This window comes from Eulemur rufifrons, chromosome 2 (genome assembly GCF_041146395.1).
Source record: "Eulemur rufifrons isolate Redbay chromosome 2, OSU_ERuf_1, whole genome shotgun sequence".
Classification (NCBI taxonomy): Eukaryota; Metazoa; Chordata; class Mammalia; order Primates; family Lemuridae; genus Eulemur; species Eulemur rufifrons.
Window position 1 is genome coordinate 32,077,770 of NC_090984.1, and position 20,200 is coordinate 32,097,969.

The 20,200-nt window shown below is 41.1% G+C and overlaps 1 protein-coding gene across 1 annotated transcript in view; it reads right to left on the reverse strand.

The window, feature by feature from the left end:
• RAB8B (RAB8B, member RAS oncogene family) overlaps positions 1-9,867 on the reverse strand; it is a 65,310-nt gene extending 55,443 nt beyond the window's left edge. Inside the window, exon 1 of the mRNA XM_069459193.1 lies at positions 9,730-9,867. Coding sequence (XP_069315294.1) covers positions 9,730-9,853 — 124 coding nt within the window. The 5' untranslated portion in view covers positions 9,854-9,867. The remainder of the gene's footprint in view (positions 1-9,729) is intronic.
• Positions 9,868-20,200: the final 10,333 nt, after the last annotated feature.

Here is a 20,200-nt window from a genome sequence, read left to right on the forward strand (position 1 = left end):
GTGAAGACCATCGAAGCCTGCACTGGCCTTTCATGAGAAAACAGGCCAGTCTTATGTCTCCGAGCGGGGCTTGTGCCACGAGTGACTGGAAACACGCAACAACTGTTTTCACAGTAAGTTACATACTTTATTTTACAATAATTAAAAGACGGTTTTAACAAAAAATGTGATAAATCATATAATGAGCTCACAACATAAGTTGAAAATATAATGGTGTTTATCAATTGAAGGCTGCAGGGCCAAGATGGAGACATACCTCTGATAATATTATATATGCATGTTTTTAAACTTAATTATAATGAAATTTTGTGTATGTAAAAGAAATTATTTCACCTTTCCCGCAAATTTTTCATAGTTTCAAAACTATGTACATTGATAAAATAGGAAATACAATAACTCAAATGATTTTGTTTGTGGACAGCACCCTGGTCTGTGCATCACTGTTCATTGCTGGCTGTAACTGAGACAAGCACCAATTTCTTATTATCTGAAGTTCTAAATAATATAAGAGAGTAATAGCAGTCAAAGGTCACTATTAATTCTCAAACTATTTTATGCAGTTATTTCAGCTCATTCTAACTCAGTTCACTGCAGCTGCTAACAAAAGCAAGAGACTGAACAAGTAGCCAAAGAAACTGACCGGGAAGTTGTTGTTTTCATTCTTTTCTTCCCAACCCAATCCTTTCTTCCCAATTCAATCCTTTCTCCCCAAATCTTGGTATGAGTGAGGTGCTAATGGGCAGTGAAATGAGAAAGTGGTCTGAGTCATGCCAAAAATGGAACAGTTAACTCTCAATAAAGAATTGTTTTCCATGCTGTATGAAGATTTTATTCAGAGATCTTTAGAAGAGAAAAAGCAAAAAAATTCCTTGTTGCAAACCATAAACAGCTATCCCATACAATTCATAAGCAATAAACAAATTACAGTAGGGTTAGTCATCGACATCTCACAATTCAAACTCTTTTTCCTCGGAATGGATTTTGTGTATTTGTGTGTATGTGTGTATGAGGAGATTATAGAGTATTTTGCAATACCTATTCCAGATAAGGAAACATTGCATAAAAAACAAACTTACAATTCAACTTTTAAATCGATCGCCCTATATTTCACATCAGAACTTGATTATACACCTTTAGAGTTTGTTCTTCTACCTTATACATCAGGAAAATATCTACGATTTATTATAATAATTACTGCCAAGTTCTTTGCCAAAATATGCAAAATTATAATGTGATGTGGGAAGCTATGCCAGGCCCAGCTTTGCCAGCACAAGGCTGTGCAATACTGCACATTGCTTAATAGCTCTGTGGTTGGTTTTATCATGACGAGGTGGGATTCACACCTAACCCAGCTTTTACAAAGTGCTTTGAAATCCTGCAGTGCTGTCACGAGACTACAAGCACCACTGTTGTCCAGACTACCTTAGTGACAGCAAGCCTAAATTTGATGAACATAATGACACGCAGAGCTTCAGCATTTAGCCAAAGGGCCAAGAATTAAAATTCTGGGCTGAGGAAGATGAGAGATCCCTGGAAAATAGCCAAAGGTTCAGCAACAGGTAGATTACCAAAGCACCTAATTAAACTGAGACTAAATGTTACAGGTAGAACAGTTAGAAAATACTTCAGACCTAACAGGGCTGCTGTGGAGAACTGTTTCCAAACTGCTTCCACTACTTTATTTGGCTTCCCAAAGGAAGTCCTGAGAAAGACAATCCAATATCTACTTCCTTTCAGGTTCTTTTTTTCTTTTTTCATTTTGTATGTGTGTATGGAAGGAGTGAGAAGGGAGGCTGGGTAGGTAGGAGGTGGGGGGCTTTCAGGTTCTTATTAATTCAACTTGAAATAAGAAAAACCCCAAAACACAAAACTGAACATAAGAAAAGGACATATCAACAGACACAATATATTCAATAATTATTCACTAATAATATCATTTATACTGAAATTTAGCCATAACATATTAGACAGCAAATAACTACCTATTCACTTTAGAAAACAGCGTATGTGTAGGAAGTTGTCACCCTCCCTCTCCCCCCTGGCATTGTCCATGGCAGACATTAAGAATTCATCACAGCTCTCAGTCTTGCTGAGCTCAGATAGGACCTCAGAACTCTACAGAACACAGCATTCCAGGTAGCCACTGCCAATCGTCAGTATGGGCATTTTTCATTCCAGCTTTGGGTATTCCTCAACATACCATGCCAAAATATTGGTTCTTTAAAGAAAGCTACTTTGTGACAGTTTCAAGACTAAAGTAAAACCGTCCTTTAAATTATAAAGTGGTAATTTTTTTTCCGTAGTAAGTGGAGAAAACATAACCATAAACATTAGTTTTCCTCTAGACACATGCTGTTCCAGTGAGTTACACAAGTGGTCTATATAAAAATGTTTACATACATCTTTTAAAAAATAGAATTTGGCTTTATTCAACCCAAATGCCCAGTTCAGCTCCAATCCACTCACTACCCTGTCACTCAAATGAGTGCCGGGCAGAACACAGACACAAATACAGCTCCATCTGCTAATTAAAAATGGGCCTGAAACTGTTAACAGGCATCTGTTGCATTGTTTGAAGCTAATGGGCAGAGACAAAGCTGAAATGGCTCTTCTAATGCAAACCCAGTGATTTCACTCATTTTCTATTTGGTATTTATGTTAGTAGGGGGTTGGAAGCAGGGTGTTAAAACAGCTTATTATGGAGACTGAAAGATGAGTGAAATATCTTTGATATTCTAAAACAATCTTCTAAAACTGATAATAGAAAGATATACAGTGTTTTGTCCTAGGGGAAGTACCATTTTTGTGTTAAGAATTCAAATTAAACACTTTTAATCTTAACTCAGATATCATATAATTCTATAATAATATGAAAGATAATAACAAATTCATGCAATGCTTTATAGCTCATATAGTGTTTTCACAATTCATCCACTTATTTCATCCAGTTGAGTAGTCATTTAATATAGGACTTGGAGATTTAAAAGGTGAATAAGACTTGATTCCTGCCTTAGGGAACTAACAGCAACCCTCAAAGGTAGGTTCAGTATCATTACACTCTGTTATAGCTAAAGGAACTAAGGTCCTAGGATATCTGATTCACCAAAGACCACAAAGCTAAGGAGCAGCAGATGCCCATTTCTCTTAATTCAACATGATATATCCCTAACACCAAATATGAACCATTCCACTTCATCTGCTTAGAAAATAAAAATAATTTAAGGGTTTTTTGGGCAAACCCCAGCTCTGATAAAGGATCCACTTTACAGTACCGTAACCACCATACATCCTTGACCATCCTTGACCAGTTTGCCTGCTTTGCAAACTGATGGCTTACAAGCCTCATCTAGCCCACAGACATCTATTTGGCCCTTACTGTAATGGCCCTCACACTGTTTTTTGTTTGTTTTGTTTTTTATGACTTGCCCATAATTTTGCATTTTTACAAGAATTTTTCAGCAAATCTTGAAATATATGATGATTTTCCAGCATGGCAATAGTAAAGCTGCAGCTGAAAAGCAGCCATTCTCTTAGGAAATAAATATACTGTCTGGTTCGCCTACTGCCTACTGCCTACCGCCTCCCATTCTAGGCCCACTCCCCCTACTCATGGTTCCGACCTGACCCATGTGAGTTTGCAATCCCCGACCTAGGCAGTTATGGTCTATAATCTTACCCTGAATTTCCCTTTTTATGATTCCATGGCTACTTTAATTTCAGAAGCTCAGTGATATCATATTCTACAACATTACTAGCCACCTAAAATCTATTTCCCCATTCCCACTCCAACCCTCTTCTCATCCTGCTATGAAAACTCTTTCCTGCAAAATTTTCCCAAGTAACAATTCTAACACACAGGAGAGCTGATCCCCAGAAGAGGGCTGAGCACAGGCAGGCAGACAGACCTACACTAGAGCCAGCCTCAGGCCATGTCGGCAGCTCCCTGGTCTTCCACTTTAGGGCTCAATGGTTCTTTTCAGAGATTCAGTTATCCGATTCAATTCAAAAACCAACTGGTAAATTTTTCCTTTTCTTCAAAGACTAGACTTATTTCCCTGTAAAACAATATCCAAACCTATTTCTCTCCAGCTTTCTCAGTGGATCCAAACAATCTTGCTGCTGTTGCCAAGAGAACCTCCTCCCTGACTTGCTGCCTGCAGAACAGCTGGTGAAGCTCTTCATTAAAGTACACTTATTCTTAAGACAAATCCATATTTGTAACCAAGACTCAGTTTCCCCACACCCATCCTTAATCTGTAGAAAGGCTTTTTTATTCACTAGGACACTTTCTGAGGAGATGACTTTAACCCTTTATAAGCAAGTATTTAATTCTACTTTTTATAAACTAGTCTTGTTATCCAAGCTATCGCTTAGATGGGAAGTCTACCGACAGCTTTGAAAGAACACAATGACATTAAAATAAAGCTTTATGTACAAAATGTTCAATTTGAACTTGCATGTTCCTTGCATATTTTTGTTTGAGAAGTTGAAACCAAGGAAAACAACTAAGAAAATGAAAATCAACTTGCTCTACATATCTGGATTATGCTCTGCCAAATGTTGATATCATCTTGGATAAAAATGTAAATATGACAAAGTTTGTTTTTCGGTCAATAAGTCTTGATAAAAGCTTTGAAATACTACCAACCAAAAACAGTTTTTAATTTTAAGCAAGGGTCAGCAAACTTTTTCTACAAAGGACCAGTTAGTAAATATTTTTAAGTTTTGCGAGACACATATGGTCTCTGTTGCATATTCTTTGTTGTTTTATTTTTTAATAAGCTTTTTAAAAAATGTGAAAACCATTCTTAGCCTGTGAACTGCACAAAAACAGGCTGCAAGCCACAGCTAGTCCATGGGTTATAGTGTGCTAACTCCTGATTTTAAGGAAAGCAAAACTAAGAAAAATGTGCGATGCTACAGGATAAAACATCTAAAAGTGCTCTGATGAGACTAAGCCGCAACAATTACCAACATGCCACTATTAATACGATTTCGTTAGTTATCTTGCACAACGAAGAAATTTTAATGACAGGATGTATGTACTTTGATATCCTAACCTGAAACTACAGACACAGAAAGAAAGGGCAAAGGACAGCTCTGTGCTGAGAGTTATCTCAGCATAAACTCCAATAGGACTCTGAGTCATTGTATTAACATTTACCATTTCCCTGAACAGACTTAGCTAACCAAAGTGAAAACATCTTAACTTTCCTCACATAAAGACGTATGTGCAAAATTTAATTCCTTCCTGGAAAAGGTGGTGACCTGAATTTATTGAGATGATCATATCAATCAGAAATAGCAGGAGCTCAATTGTGAAAAGTGACACACAGACTTGGATTTGGGATTTCACTAGAGGATCTGCTATAATCAGCTGTGTGATTTTGAGGGTGTCAGCTAAACCTTCATTTTCTCATTTATAAAATTGGCACGGGGAATAAAGTAGATGATTTCTAAGACTCTTTGTGCTGTTAAACTATGACTATACTAAATAATGAAACCACTCAGGAAATACCTAACAGGAAGAGGGGGCAGGGCAGGGGAGAGATGGCAAAGGGAAGAAGCTCAGATTGTCCTGTTAGAAGTCACAGCTGGGTTGTCTTTTTTTGTTCTACCAGCACTTGTTCAGTACAGGGCCATTTCAAGATATCGCTCTTGTATCAATATTGAAATGCATCTATATCCCATAAGAATATAATATATAGATAACTGTGTTACCATTCCTAGTTGTTACATTTTATTACATTTGTTACATTTTATAGCATTTAATTAAATGTTAATTATGAATATGGGCTGGGCATGGTAGCTCATGCCTGTAATACTAGCACTTTGGGAAGCCAAGGTGGGAGGACTGCTTGAGGCCAGGAGTTTGAGACCAGCCTGAGCAACAGAGCAAGACCCCGTCTATACAAAAAATAGAAAAATTAGCCAGGCATGGTAGCATGCACCTGTAGTCCTAGCTACTCTGGAGGCTGTGGCAGGAAGATCATCTGAGCCCAGGAGTTTGAGACTGCAGTGAGCTATGATGACACCACTGCACTCTAGCCCACTTTCAACAGAGTGGGACCCTGCCTCAAAAACAAAAAAAGCAAACAAAGAAAAAAAAATTATGATTATATAATGATTTTTTTGGAGCCACTCAAAAAATTTTCAATTTTCAAACATTTGAACTGAAAGACTAGTTGGTCCTATGCACTGGGCCAATAATTTCAAATGGATAAAACACCTTTACTCCACAGTTAACAAATATTATCTGACTGATATGCTGGAAAATCCCCAGTAAGTCAGATGCAAGAAAATCTACCTTCCACCACCCCAAAGTACAGAAAGGAAATGAGGGGAACCAGGACATCAGAGAAGATAACGAGACCTTAGAGAAGTGAGAAGAACAAAGTATCTGTGAGACAACTATATCTGGAATCAAAACGACTAATTGTCTCCTTCCTTTCATGATGACAGAATCCCTATGAAAACAGTGTGTAAAGGTGGCAGATTCACATTTTTAAAAACTACTAAAACCTTGACAAAGCAAAATTAAGACTTAAAATGTATCTTCATGGGAAGAAACTAAAACGCATACATATCTACCAAAACACACACACACACACAAACCCCAAGCATTAAGATCTTTTCTGTGAAGCAGAGCTTATCAAGTTTCATCAGCTATGCTGTGGCAGACCCTGTCAAAACCCAGTCAGAAAAGCCCAGGAACTTACACACCTAGGTACTTCAAGAAACAATTTTGACTGGGGAGAATATGGACCACCAACTGTCACTTCAACAATTTCAGATCACCTGAGGATGGCGTGAGGGGTTTAGGGGGAGTGGCTGTTAGAAATGTGGACACCCAAGTCTACGTTTGTAAGTAAGGAGTCTGTGGAACTTTTCACTAGAATGGTCTTAACACTCATTTTATTTCCCCAGCTTAATTTCAACTGCAAAGCATAAGGTTTCAGGTACATAAATTCTTCTGCTGTTTGAGGGCAGTGTGCTACCACTTCCTGTTGGAGCTCTGGGGCTAAAGAAGAGGCATGGGATTTCCCCTCCTCCACATCAACTGAAGACACAGCTCACAGCCTCTTTTTACCACAGACATCACACAGAAAATATACAGACTAAGATTTCACATGAGATTCACCCCCCTTTAATGTCTACCACCTATTCTAAACTGTTTCAGGACAGTGTTCACGCCTTAATAGCTGCTACCCTCCAAAGAACCTCATTTCAATCATTTTTTAAAGATCCACTCAAGAAAGATTCTAATCCCTCAGAATGAAAAGTAATTTTTAAGAGCTACTGTTTTATTTTATTATTTTTTTTTGGAGACAGAATCTCGCCCTTTTTGCCCTGGCTAGAGTGCCATGGCTTCAGCCTAGCTCACAGCAACCTCAAACTCCTGGGCTTAAGCAATCCTTCTGCCTCAGCCTCCCAAGTTGCTGGGACTATAGGCATGCGCCACCATGCCTGGCTAATTTTTTCTATATATTTTTAGTTGTCCAGATAATTTCTTTCTATTTTTTAGTAGAGACGGGGTCTCACTCTTGCTCAGGCTGGTCTCAAACTCCTGACCTCAAGCGATCCTCCCACCTCAGCCTCCCAGAGTGCTAGGATTACAGGCGTGAGCCACTATGCCTGGCCAAGAGCTACTATTTTAAAAGGAAGCAGAAACCCTTACCTGAAATGTGAGACAAAAATTAAGGGAAAAAGAGAAAACTAATAAAAAAGTACAAACAAGCAAAAGTCATTCAAGGAGCTTAAGAGAGACAGCAAGAGTGAGATTCGCTCACTTTCAAGACAGGAGATACTTCTGGGAGGGTCACATATAGAATGGACAGAAGGCCACCCACTGAAGTCGTTAGACATCATCTTTTACCATATGCACATCAGTATGCAGTCAATAGGGAAGAAGAGTTAGTAGAGGTTTTGAAGTTAGTACCAGTGTCAAAAATTAATGCCCTTTAGTTGCTGTACCAGCTCTCACCAAATCTTTTACGAATATACTTGAGAGATGACATTTAAAATCTGCTTCCTCAGAAAAGAAAAAGTCCCACTCAAGACAGACTGCCAAGAACTTGCAACTCAAACTTCCCTAAGCCCAGACATAACACCCAGGAGGTTTTGGATCATCCAATCTGTATGAAAGAGGCCAGAACAAACAAACAAACCCTAACCTTTTCTAATACTTAAACAGTGCTCTATATTCAAGTATTCTTTTGTTACAAAAAGATGAATTATCCTTAAAATACAGAAACATTTAAACACACTTGGTACCAAAGCACTAGCTCCCTATTATTTCCCAACCCAGAAAGTCATGGTAAAATCTGCTGTTAAGAACCGTTTGAAAGATCGCTACATAAGCTACTATTAGCAGCCAGAAACATCACCCAGACAACCAAAAGCTGAGATTCTTAAGGTACTTAATTAACTGCAACTATTTAACAAGGGAAATGATGTTAAGGTCACTTATAAGGTAGCTTAAAATCAGCTTTGGCTCTTCAGTTTATGGTAAGTTAGAGATTTTGTTACCTGAACACAATGTCTTCCAGTACAAACGAAGGAAGGACAGCTCCCAGCCCAGATTAGAAAAAACTCTTAAATCAATTGGAAGTAATTGGGAAGTATATCACATGTTGTGATTCATTTAACAAGTAGTAATTAGAACCAAAGCAAAATATACAGGGATGCAGAAAGGATGTAAGATCAGTTCCTTGGCTAAAGTTATTAAACATTCAAGCGCCAAAACTTAAAATATTGAGAAGTGTTGCTTCTCAAGGTAGTAAAGGGGTAAACTATATTTTCCTGACCACATCATTCCCAAAAGTCACCAACTCTCTTAACATACATTAACATTCATGGAATAAATTAACAATACATAGACATAATTCCATTATTAGTCACTTTTTGCTTTCTTCTGCATTTGACCCAGAGGAAGTAACGAAGAAATGGTAACCAGTGCTCCCAGTTACTGAAGCAAGTCCTTCACCCCACTACTTTCCATTTCCTCTCCCTTTTCCATCTTTGTCTTCTCCGCTCCAACTCTCTTTACTATATATGCTGCTTCCTCTTTCCCTTTTTATCTCACACCCAGCTCTTTACTTTCTCCACCAAGTATCCTCGTTCCGCCCTCTGATCCTCTGAACTCTTCTCCCACCTGCAATTTTCTTCTGCCCCTGCTACGGCATCTCTGTCCAGACCTCTTGTGGCCAGTGTCCCCTCATTCCTTACCTGATCACTCATTCCCCTCAATTCCCTTCCGATCGCCTCTCTCGTCCCTTGCGTCCTCTATCCCTTTACTTCATGTCCCTCTCATTTCCCCAACCCTTCGTTTCCCCCTTCACATTTCCTTCCTCTTTCCTGCCTTTTAATCCAATTTCATATCCACTAGCCTCTTCTCTCTCTCCATGAGATTTCCTGTGTCCCCCTCACTCTGTCCCTCTAGACTCCTCCCTGTTAGCCCCCGAACCCTCTCGATTTCCAATACCCCTAGTCCTTGTTCCTCTGTTCCCCTTCCCGTTCCTTTGCCCCCAAGTTCCCCCTTTACCCCCAGCCTCACGTCCCTGCCCGCCCCTCTCCCTCACGCCTTCGCCCTCTCTCACTGCCCCAGCCGCCCCGCAGTCCCCGGGGTCTCCTCTCCCGGGCTCCCAAACGCCCCCGCCCTCTCCCCGGTTCCCTCGTACCCGCCCCCCAATTCTCACCCCCTGTCCCGGGCCGCGGCCCCTCCCTCACCGATGGTTGAGATGAAGGTGGTGTTGAAGGCGTCCTCTGAGAAACGGAACAGGAGGCAGGTCTTACCCACCCCCGAGTCGCCGATCAGCAGCAGCTTGAACAGATAATCGTACGTCTTCGCCATCTTCTCGCTCCGGCCCTCTGACCGGGGAGCGAGAGGAGGCGGCGGAGAGAGGCGGGGAGGGGGCCGCGGGCGAGGGGGCGTGCCCGCCAAGCCGCCGCCACTCGCCCCGCCCCTTGCCCCGCCCATCCTCTAGGAGACGGCCTGCGTGCCCCGCCCTGTGCAGCCAATCCGCGGGGTGTTCGTCATCACCGCCCGCGCCCCGGGGTTTCATGGGACTTGTAGTTCCTCCGGGGAGACACGGGCGTGCCCGGCGCGGACTGTCCAGGCAGCCCCAGTGGATAAAAGAGCCGCTCTGGGCGGGATGACGGGGTGGATGAGGCGTTTCCACCCAAGCTGGAAAGGGAGGGCCCGTTTCGAACTCTGCTCGTTGCGCTTCCGGAACTTAACTTCGTCGTTTCTTTGTGTGCGGGCTCCTTTCAAATCAAGGACCTCAGAATCAAGAGTCCCGTAGTTCCCGCATCTCTTCCGCCAGGTCGGAGCGGAGACGCTTTCTTTCCTTGGCGCTGCTGTGGCGCAGCCTGCGGATTATCTGCAGGGTGTATTACCCAGCTTCTCAGTGCCTGCCCAGCACCACCTCTAAGCCCCCTCCCGCAGCCCCTCAGCCACAGAGCTGGAAAAGAATGATTAAGGTGCTAACTTGAACCCCACTCGTGCCCCTGTCTTCACGGCACACAGACCAGGGCCAAAGACGATGGGTATTTAGAGCATCTGCTACACTGATCCTCTCCCCGCATAAGAATGGATAAAAAATCTGGGAAGGCTTCTGTTACAGGTCTTTGCCCCATAAAATTGCAAGCATCATATCAGGCGGGAACTATGGCCAGGGGAACTTAGAATAAAATTTGGATTTAGTCTTGGCTCTGCTGCTTAACCGCTGTCACGCAGGCTCTGTACCTTTCGTTTTCTCATCTGTAAAATGGATCTAAAACAAGCTACGTCATAGGATTGTAGTGAAACTTGAATGAGATACCAAATGTGAAAGCACTTTGAAATCCATAAGGTTAGTGGTGATAGTTATATTCATTATTTTTCAGGAGGTTGTCACTTACGGGTGACAAAGGAAGGGGGGCAACAGCATTCTGTTCTACTCAACTTAATCCTTTGTTATTTATTGTCTTATACAATTCTTTGTTTTGTGGATGTATTTTTCAGTCCTCTCGTTCGCTAGTGGCAGAAGCCCAACCAGATAAGCTCTCATGAAAGGGGTGTTTACTGGTTCATGGAATGTGAAAACGCAGTGCTAAGGTGTGGTACCGGGAGCTCCATCCAGCCAGGGCTCTCTATCTCTCATCCCGTCTTCTCCCTTCGCAGTTTTAATTTCTAATATGTCAAATACTAACAGTAAAACCCACACGAACAAAAGCTCTTTGGGGTCCTCAATTTTTAAGAGAATAAAGGGGTCTTGAGACCAAAATATTTGAGCACCACTGGCCCAGGTGTTTACCTTAGATATAAGGAAACACCTTCTAGAAGATTCGAGATTATTAAGGGAACCAGTAGACTCAACCATTAGTGGAATAAGAAAAAACTTGCACAGTTAGTTGAACAAGACAGCAGGCTTTTCTAAGACACATCTTGGGTGCCTTGTGAATTCATGTATTATTATAATACAATGCCACTGATATTCCATTCTCAGTCCTATTGTGGCAGAAGACTTAGTTGGCCCTAGGACTGACCTTCACTTTCTATGTGGATGGAAGATGAAATGCATCATCATTAACTCAACACTTATTGATCATACAGTACCCAGAGGGCTGCTGCTGCTGCTGCTGCTTACTGAATGTCTAATTCCTAGAGCCCACTTGATGGGAACAAAGCTCTAACGAGGTCAAAATCACAGTGTCTGCCTCCTAATGCGGAGAGATTCTGCCCTCAGCACAGGCTGAGCCCCCTTGCCCACACCAGCCCTTGGGCAAGCTTCTGTACTGGGCTTCAGCCAGGGTCTGAACATGTGTGGACATCTCAGTTCTATACCTTTGTCCTCATTCCTGGAAGAGAAGGGGGAAAAAAACCTTCAAAGACCAGTGGAATCTTCTTTCTTTTTAAAAATATTTTCTTATTAAAATAACTTTCAGTCCTACCATCTGCGTATAACTATTGTCATTCTCTTTCTGTATGAATAAAGAGTATGTTGATATGGTAAAGAACGTAAGTTCAAAAGAAAAACTAGAGTTAGGAATTTTAAAGTCCCTAAATTTCCTTAGGGGAATTTTGTTAATTGATGGGAATTTAAAAAAAAATTTTTTTGGTCTTATTTTCACTTCCCCAGTTTTTCTCTACTACCTAGTACATATAATATTGGGACTTTCTAGCTGGTGAGTTTGTGCACCACTCTTGAACCACTCAAGCATTTTGATATGTTGAAACTACAAGAAGAATCAGATTTTTTTTCTTTTATGCATTATTTTCATATTTTGTACAACAATATGTTATTTAGAGAGCAGATTCTGGTAGTAGTAACTGAGTACTATTCAATCAAGGCATTTTGCTCAAAGGACTGGACATTCAGTATATTTATAGAGCTGGGGGTACCATGGGTGCTGGTTGCCATTGTTCCTTCTTTCTTGAAGTGGTATCAGTAGACTCCTTTCTAAATATCCCTGTTAACAGTGCTCTGAGGAAACCACATCAGTATTTTTCTCAGTTGCCCAAACCCACCCTGGAAATGCCACATCACTGCAGAGCACTAGGCAGACCAGCATATTCAATTTAATTTAGAGAATGTTTATTGATGCCTTCTCTAGGGTTAATATTTGTACATGACAGCTTGACTATAGATATCTAGGTGTCCAAGATGTTTACCCTCTGTAGATTTTGTCAGGCTAACACTATTTCTTCCTGCTTTTGGGAAGCTGTTCTTCCCCCAGTGGTGGCTGTGAATCATGGTAGTTTACTCCTCCAGACACAGAAGTGGGCATATGACCCAGGCTGGGTCAATCTGAGTCCTTTCCTGCGAACTTTCTAATATAGTGGGTGATGATGCTGAAAGAAGGTCTGTCTGGTATGAAGTCTGTGTGAGCTTTAGGCTGGTTTTGATTAAAGCTTCAGTTCATTCTCCCATGTTCTCTTGTTCCTGCCCTCCTCTATGTTTACTTTGTCCTCAGGCTGGCTTTCCTTGTGGTAGCAAGCAAAACTGTCATGTTGCACAATTCCAAGGGCATCATTCACTTCCCACAGGTCAAAGACCTCCCCCCCCACCCCCCGACTCCAAGAATCTACAAACATAATCTCAAGGGTCTGTGTGTTCTCTATGCAAATTTTTGAAATAATTTAAGAGTTTTTAAACTGGTTTAAATTGCTCTGTGACACTGGAAAACAAGAAATGTCATCTTTCAGCCAAGGGCAGTGGCTCACACCTGTAATCCCAGCACTTTCGGAGACTGAGGCAGAAGGAATGCTTGAGACCAAGAGTTCAAGACCAGCCTGAGCAACATAGCAAGACCTCCTCTTTACAAAAACGTGGAAAAATTAGCCAGGCACTGTGGTGCTTGCCTGTAGCCCCAACTAATCAAGTGAGGTGGGAGGCTCACTTGAGCCCGGGAGTTTGAGGTTGCAGTGAGCTATAATGATGCCACTGCACTCTAGCCCAGGCAACAGAGCAAGACCCTGTCTCAAGAAGAAAGGAAGAAAGGAAGGAAGGGAGGAAGGAAGGAAGGAAGGAAGGTTGGTTGGTTAAAGAAGGAAAAGAAGGAAGGAAGGAAGGAAGAATTTGCTTAAATTGCTTAAATGAAATTAAATTTGGCTGAGACCTCTACTTAGCAAGGGCTGGCAAAACTGGTATCAGTCATTATTGGGACTTTTCTTCCCCTTAATTGTACCCTACAAGAAGCCAGGACCTTACATGGCCCTGAAAAATTAAAGGCAAAGTCTCTGGCCATCAGTCTGCACCCATCAATGTTGACGTTTCTGCCCAACCACTCTTGGGTTCTGGCCCTCTGCCATTTGTTGAACACAGCTGTCCTGGTGGGCTACAAAGATGTCCTTTATGGTCATTATCTTCACTGACTGATGACTCAGCTGTTGAATTACTTTTCTCTCTGCTATTGAATAGTTTGTGTACTTCTTTGTCTTCTCCCTTAAAACTTGAGCTCTCTGAGGAAAGAGACACTGCTAATCTCTTGCTGCATCCCCAGCATGCTTAGCATGATACTTTACACATAGTAGGCACACAATTAAGTTCTTGAAATGAATGAATGAAGATCCGTCATGCCAGAAGTTTAGCTAATTTGAAAACATCTGGGACACCTTTAGTTTATCATTTGCTATAAGACTTAGGTATTTGTGGTCTCACCAATACCTTTCTAATTGTAATCTACCCTGTATTTATATGTTATTCATTCTGTAAGTATACTGTCATTGTTTTGTTTAAGAAATCAGTATGTCTAGCTTGTCAAGATCACATTGAATGATAAGCACTTAAAATACCAGTTTCTCTTATCACCTGTGTGTCACCCAAAAACATGCTATTTGTTTAGTGATAGTCCAGTGTATAATTCTATAATTATCATCATCAGAGAGGGACAAACTGTACTCTTTCCACTCACTGATATTTCCTGAGCAATCACTGGGTGAATAATGTCCACTCAAACATTCATTAAGTGCACACTATGAAACCAGCTCAGCAAGGCCACCTGGAGGATACAAAGAAATCTGTCATGTGGTCCCTGCCCTCACTTTGCTCCCAGCTAATTGAGGGGAGAGCCCACGAGTAAAATGTTCAAGGGTAAATGTGAGGTAGATATTTGGCTGGTACATATACTGCATTTATTCTGATGAGTCAAGTGCCCATTCTGATGGGTTGGCTTTAATTCAGATTGGTGAGGCACTCATTCTGATTGGTTGGAGGTCCATTTTTATTATTTGAACATCCATTCTGATTGGTCTGGCTTCCAATCTGATTGGTCAAATGCTCGTGCCAAACTGTTATGTATTTTGCATATCACCACTGGATGCAAAAGTTAAATAAAAATGAGATGACAATACCAAAAAAAATTGCTATTAATACATGAAAGTACAATTTCTGCTTGAATAACAGGTCTGTACAAACCCAGCTTCTTACAACAAAGTCAGCATGGTGCAGAAAGGATGGGAGGACATTGCATATCCTTCAACCCTGAGTTAACAAACACGACTAAATGAGAGGCTGTCTTTGGCCTAGGCCCCTAGAAATGGACAAGGGCCAAGGCCAATGCGCAGATAAAGGCAAAACTCTTTTCTTGGGGCCAGGGGTAGATACCTAATCACCTAGAATAAAGAACAAATCTCCCAAGTTGCAACTATTCTGGGTGGCTCCATTTCTGGGTGGGTCTAGCCCATAGAAAGGGGAGGTGCAGCTTTGCATACATGGAGAGTAGGGCTCAATATTTTACTACACTAAACGGTGACTTGGAAGGAATCTATTCTAATATCTCCTGTATTATTTCTTTCTCTGACAATAAAGTTTCTGACCATAAAATGTTAGTAAAATTCATTCATTTTATTAACCTAGGCATTGCTATTTTGTAGGGTTTTACAGTAAGTACTATGCATTTTCGGCAGAGCTTCTTGCAAACTTGAGTTATTAAAGGAAGTCTTTTGGGGCCAACTTTAAAATGGTCCCAAATAGCATCCAATAGCAAAGTCAAGATGTGCTGAAACTCACAATTGCATCAGAAGGGGTACTGGGATGCTTATCGTAGTAAATAACAATACTAAATGACTGAATAATATTTATTTAAGTAATAAAAATACTTATTTAATCACATACTAAAAGAATCAGATATAGGTCTAGTGACAGGTGAGGCTTAACCCAGCAACTCAAATGACAGGCCTCAGACCTGGTTTCTCTCTCTTGGTCCCCTAGCATTGCTTCCTCAAAGTAGCACTTATTCCAACAGGCGGGCCCCATTGTGGTTGCAAAATGTCTTCCTGAAATTCCTGGGGCTCCTTCTGCTCAAACAGAGCAGAAGGCAGAGAATCCTCTTCTCTAAGAGTTCAAATAAATGCCCTGAAATTGAGTTCCATGGGCCTTGACTGCCCTTCCCTGAACCAATCCAGGGCCCAAGAGTGGCCTCAGTTAACTGGCATAAGCCCCCTGGAAGGGGATATGGGGTCAGTCTCACCCAAAACACAGGGTTCTTCTAGAAAAAGAAAAGACTGGCCGGGAGGGTTACTTGAGGCCAGGAGTTTGAGAACAGCCTGAGCAACATAGCAAGACCCCACCTCTACAAAAAATAAAAAAATTAGGTGAGTGTGGTGGCGCATGCCTGTAGTCCCAGCTACTCGGGAGGCTGAGGCAGGAGAATCACTTGAGCCCAGGAGTTTGAGGTTGCTGTGAGCTAGGCTGACGCCATGGCACTCTAGCCTGGGTGACAGAGCAAGCCTCTCTCTCAAAATAAATAAATAAATAACATAGGCTCTTGAACACCTGGTCCCTTTTCTGCCCTACTTCAGCAATCAGCTAAGGTTAAAGCTCAAGTTAAACACTTTGCAGCCTCAAACTTTCTAATTTTTCTATCAGGTTCTGACAAACCTGTTCTGGGACTTTGTAATGTGAAAAGCACTGGACTAAGCATCAGGCGACCTGGGTTTTATTTCCAGCTCTGCCACTAACTTAACTGTGACCTGAAACAAACATGACTTTTCTGTGCCTCAATTCCTCATCTGTAAAACGAGGGGGGCTGGAGTAGATAACCCCTTTCCATCTGTAAAATCCTTTTGGTTCCTGAATCCAGGGTCCCATAGCAGATGTCCTGAGATCTGAGGGTTCTGGTCTAATAGACATTGGTCTCCCGAGCCACCCACACACCCTGGTGAATCGAGAGGATTTATGAGCAGCCTCAGAGGCCTTGCGGGTCCCATGGAGGCCATGAAGGGTGTGGTGCTGGGAAAGGAGCCCAAGACACCTAGTTCCCTGTTCTAAACAGCATTCAGTTCACCCTTATGACTCAGTTATCGGTACTTCTCTCTTTCCAAGGAGTACAAAGTTTCAGTCCTTTCGGAGATGGCAACAATGATTTATTGGGTTGTCAAAGATTTATTGGGTTGTCAAACTATTGTATTTTGAGCTTTGTAGTTTGAGCCAAATCCAATCAGATTCATGCCTGCAATTCCTTCTTAATGTGGATAATCATTTCATGAATAATCTTAAACTGACTTTTTTTACATAATTTTTTTTCTAGAGGCAGGGTCACTCTATGTTGCCCAGGGGCTGGAGTGCAGTCACTACTCACAGGCGTGATCACAGCCCACTGCAGTATTGAACTCCTGGGCTCAAGTGATCCTCCTACCTCAGCCTCCTGAGTAGCTGGGATGAAAGTCACGTGCCACCACTCCTGGCTCCTCCTTTTTTTTTTTTTTCCTAATTTAATAGCAGCAAGGGCTTATAAACAGTTAATAAGAGAGCATGTTGAATTGCTTCAGCACTTACAATAAAACATCATACCTCTTGTGAAATTCCTTGTTCTCACTATTCAGATAGCACTGAAGAGTTAATATGAAATCAAGCAGAACTCTTTGATTACTCATTTTTAAGATTGCAATTATAAGTGATGGTGATAACCTAACAGAATGCTGAAGAAATAAAACTGAATAGGTGATTCCTCTGGGCCAGGATGAATATTCAGATTAAGAAAAACTGTTAATGACATCCCAATCACATAGTAATTTCCCACTTATTACTTTCTGAAACTCAAGTGGCTATATGGCCTAATTAGGCCTGTTTGGGGGATTATTACAACATTTTATTTCTCCAATGAATGGTATCATTCGGGGTTTAATATTTATTGAGGCTTTTATGAAACAGAGAGGTTTCCATATGTCTCTAGAGCAAAACATTTGTGTTTGCCATCTGCTACTCAGGAGTATTTTTGTAGAAAAAGAATGCAAATCATTTGCTTCTTTAATTACTTTGGGGATAGGCTATACTATAGTTGGGACTGTGAATAGCCAATTCCTGCTGGGAGAAGAGTGTTATTTACTTAGGCACCAACTTAAAGAATTCGTTACAAGCAAACTGCATGAAAATAAATTGAAACCTAAAATTATTTTTGTTCGTTTTATTTGAGGCAAAGACCACGTGAAAGAGATGTGTGAGACTTTTTCAAGCTGCTGCAAAGGAGACACTATCTAGGATCCTGGGCTTTAATGTGAGCATAGATAGTATCAGTTCTCTTTTCCTATTCCTGATGGCAGAGGAATTTATGAGTCATACTTAAAAAATAAAAATGAAAGGATCTTCTTGAGCTCAGTATCAAAAAAAGGTAATTTACTCTTCATCACCAGGAGCAAATTACCTGGACTTTGGACGCAATGCTGTGTGTTCTCCCTCCCCTCTTCTCATTGGCTTCTTGAGTTGCAGATAACTCTCTATTCAGCAACACCGCCACTAGCCTACATACAGGTGGACATCGTTAGAAAACATAGTATTTGAAAACAATTTTGCTTAATCAGAAGTAACTTCAACCAATAGTGCTTCACCAAAAGTGCAAACTCTGGAGCTTAGGGATTATCTGTAGATTTCACCTACTGATGCTTTCTCTAGCTCTCCTCATAGTAAAATTTTATTCGTCAGGGTTATTAGAATACAGAGTGCAAGAAATTGACAAATGCAAGGGACCTAGTCTGCCACTGACTAACTGTGAGGTCCCTGACAGAATACCTACCCTCAATAGGCCTTTGACTTCTAAGACTATATTCTGGTTAAAGATACAATAAACCAATGACTATAGTGTTTATTTCAGCGTTTCTCAAAGTGTGTGCCTCAGAACATTGAGTGAATCAGTGGATGCTAGCAGGTGATACCAGAAGAAAGGGTTCCATGGTGGAAGCCTTTTGAGGGATGCCACCATCATATTGTTTTGACGGTACAGCTTCTCAGACCTTTACGATGCTGGGGTGTGTTGTGACTTCCCCTGACAGGTTGAGGCACACAGCTTTCCCCATACTCCTTTTCGATGGAGCATCTTATGGGACCTGTGTTCTGCAGAATATTGAGAAACTCTGATTTAATCTAAGCCCTTAGTCCTAGATAGAAAAAGATACTAAATTGCAAAGTCCTACTGTCAAGTTGAAAATCAGCATGTTTACAAGAAGCTGCCAGGAAGGGACACAGCATCCATTATCAGAGTTCATGACAAACTGGACCGAGAACACCTGTCCCTCCCTGCCCCCCGAGTTGCTTCTGAGTCCCGGGGCAGGACTCCCTGCTGCTGCCGCTGTCACTGTCACACCCAGGGAACGATCAGCCACGGGGGTGGGGCACTGTGATGGCTGTTTCCTCACAGCTGGGGCAGCTGCTTTACCCTCAAGTCCTGGGTGACCCGCAGACATTGTACTAAACGGAAATGAAAATCACCTTACATGCAGAAGCATATTTACCCAGAATTCTGCAAGTGCAAAAAACTAGATTCTTAAATGAACATTCTGTATGCCGTGTTTTTGAGAAAAAGACTAATGTCAAGTAATTAAGCTAACATTGACATCTTTTCTTTGTATTGTTCTGTATTTTGAGTGAGTTATAGGACAGGCAAGAGGGTCACGTCACACCCAGGCTAATTTCCTGCACTGACATTTAAAGTGCTGTAAAATGATCTGCACAATGAAATGTTTTTAGAGATGAATTATTTAAATTTCTTGAGGGCATGAATTATATTCACATTGTATCCCTAATGACTAGCACAGGGCTTGGCATACATTATCCACATAGTGACAAATGTGTTTGCATTAATTAGTAAATTATAATCTAATGATCGGGCTTTAATAAAATTAAATAATGCTAATACACTAACAGCACTAATGTTATCCTATCTTTTCAGAAAATCTCAAAGACAGATTTCTTGATCTATAATGGTCAGGGACCATGAATTCTAGTTAAGGCTTATAAACAGAAGTTATTAACCACTTTTCATTTGTAATCTTCTGGTTTCATAAATAATTGCACTGTGATGTGACATTAGGTAATAATAAATGCAGTCATTTTTATGTTTGACTTTTAAACACATGCATAGAATTGGAATGAGTTGGTGGATATCAAGTCCTATCTTCCAGTCACTGCAGAATTTCCCTTTAAAGCACTTGACCTGTACTTAAACATCCCCTGAGATAACACAGAGTAACAACCCTGAAGAACTGTGCGATCCTGGAGGGCCTTCTGAGTCATCAAAGAAAAACTAGGTCATGTTGGTAAATTATAGTTTGTATTATATATTTTCATTCATTGAATAAGAACATTTTAGCACCTACAATATATAAGGCAACTTCCTAGGTACTATAAGGGGAATAAAGATGAAACAGACACAGATCATCCCTTAAGAAGCCTATGGCCTTACAGGAGGGGTGGGGCACGCCCATAAGTAATTACAGTACTAG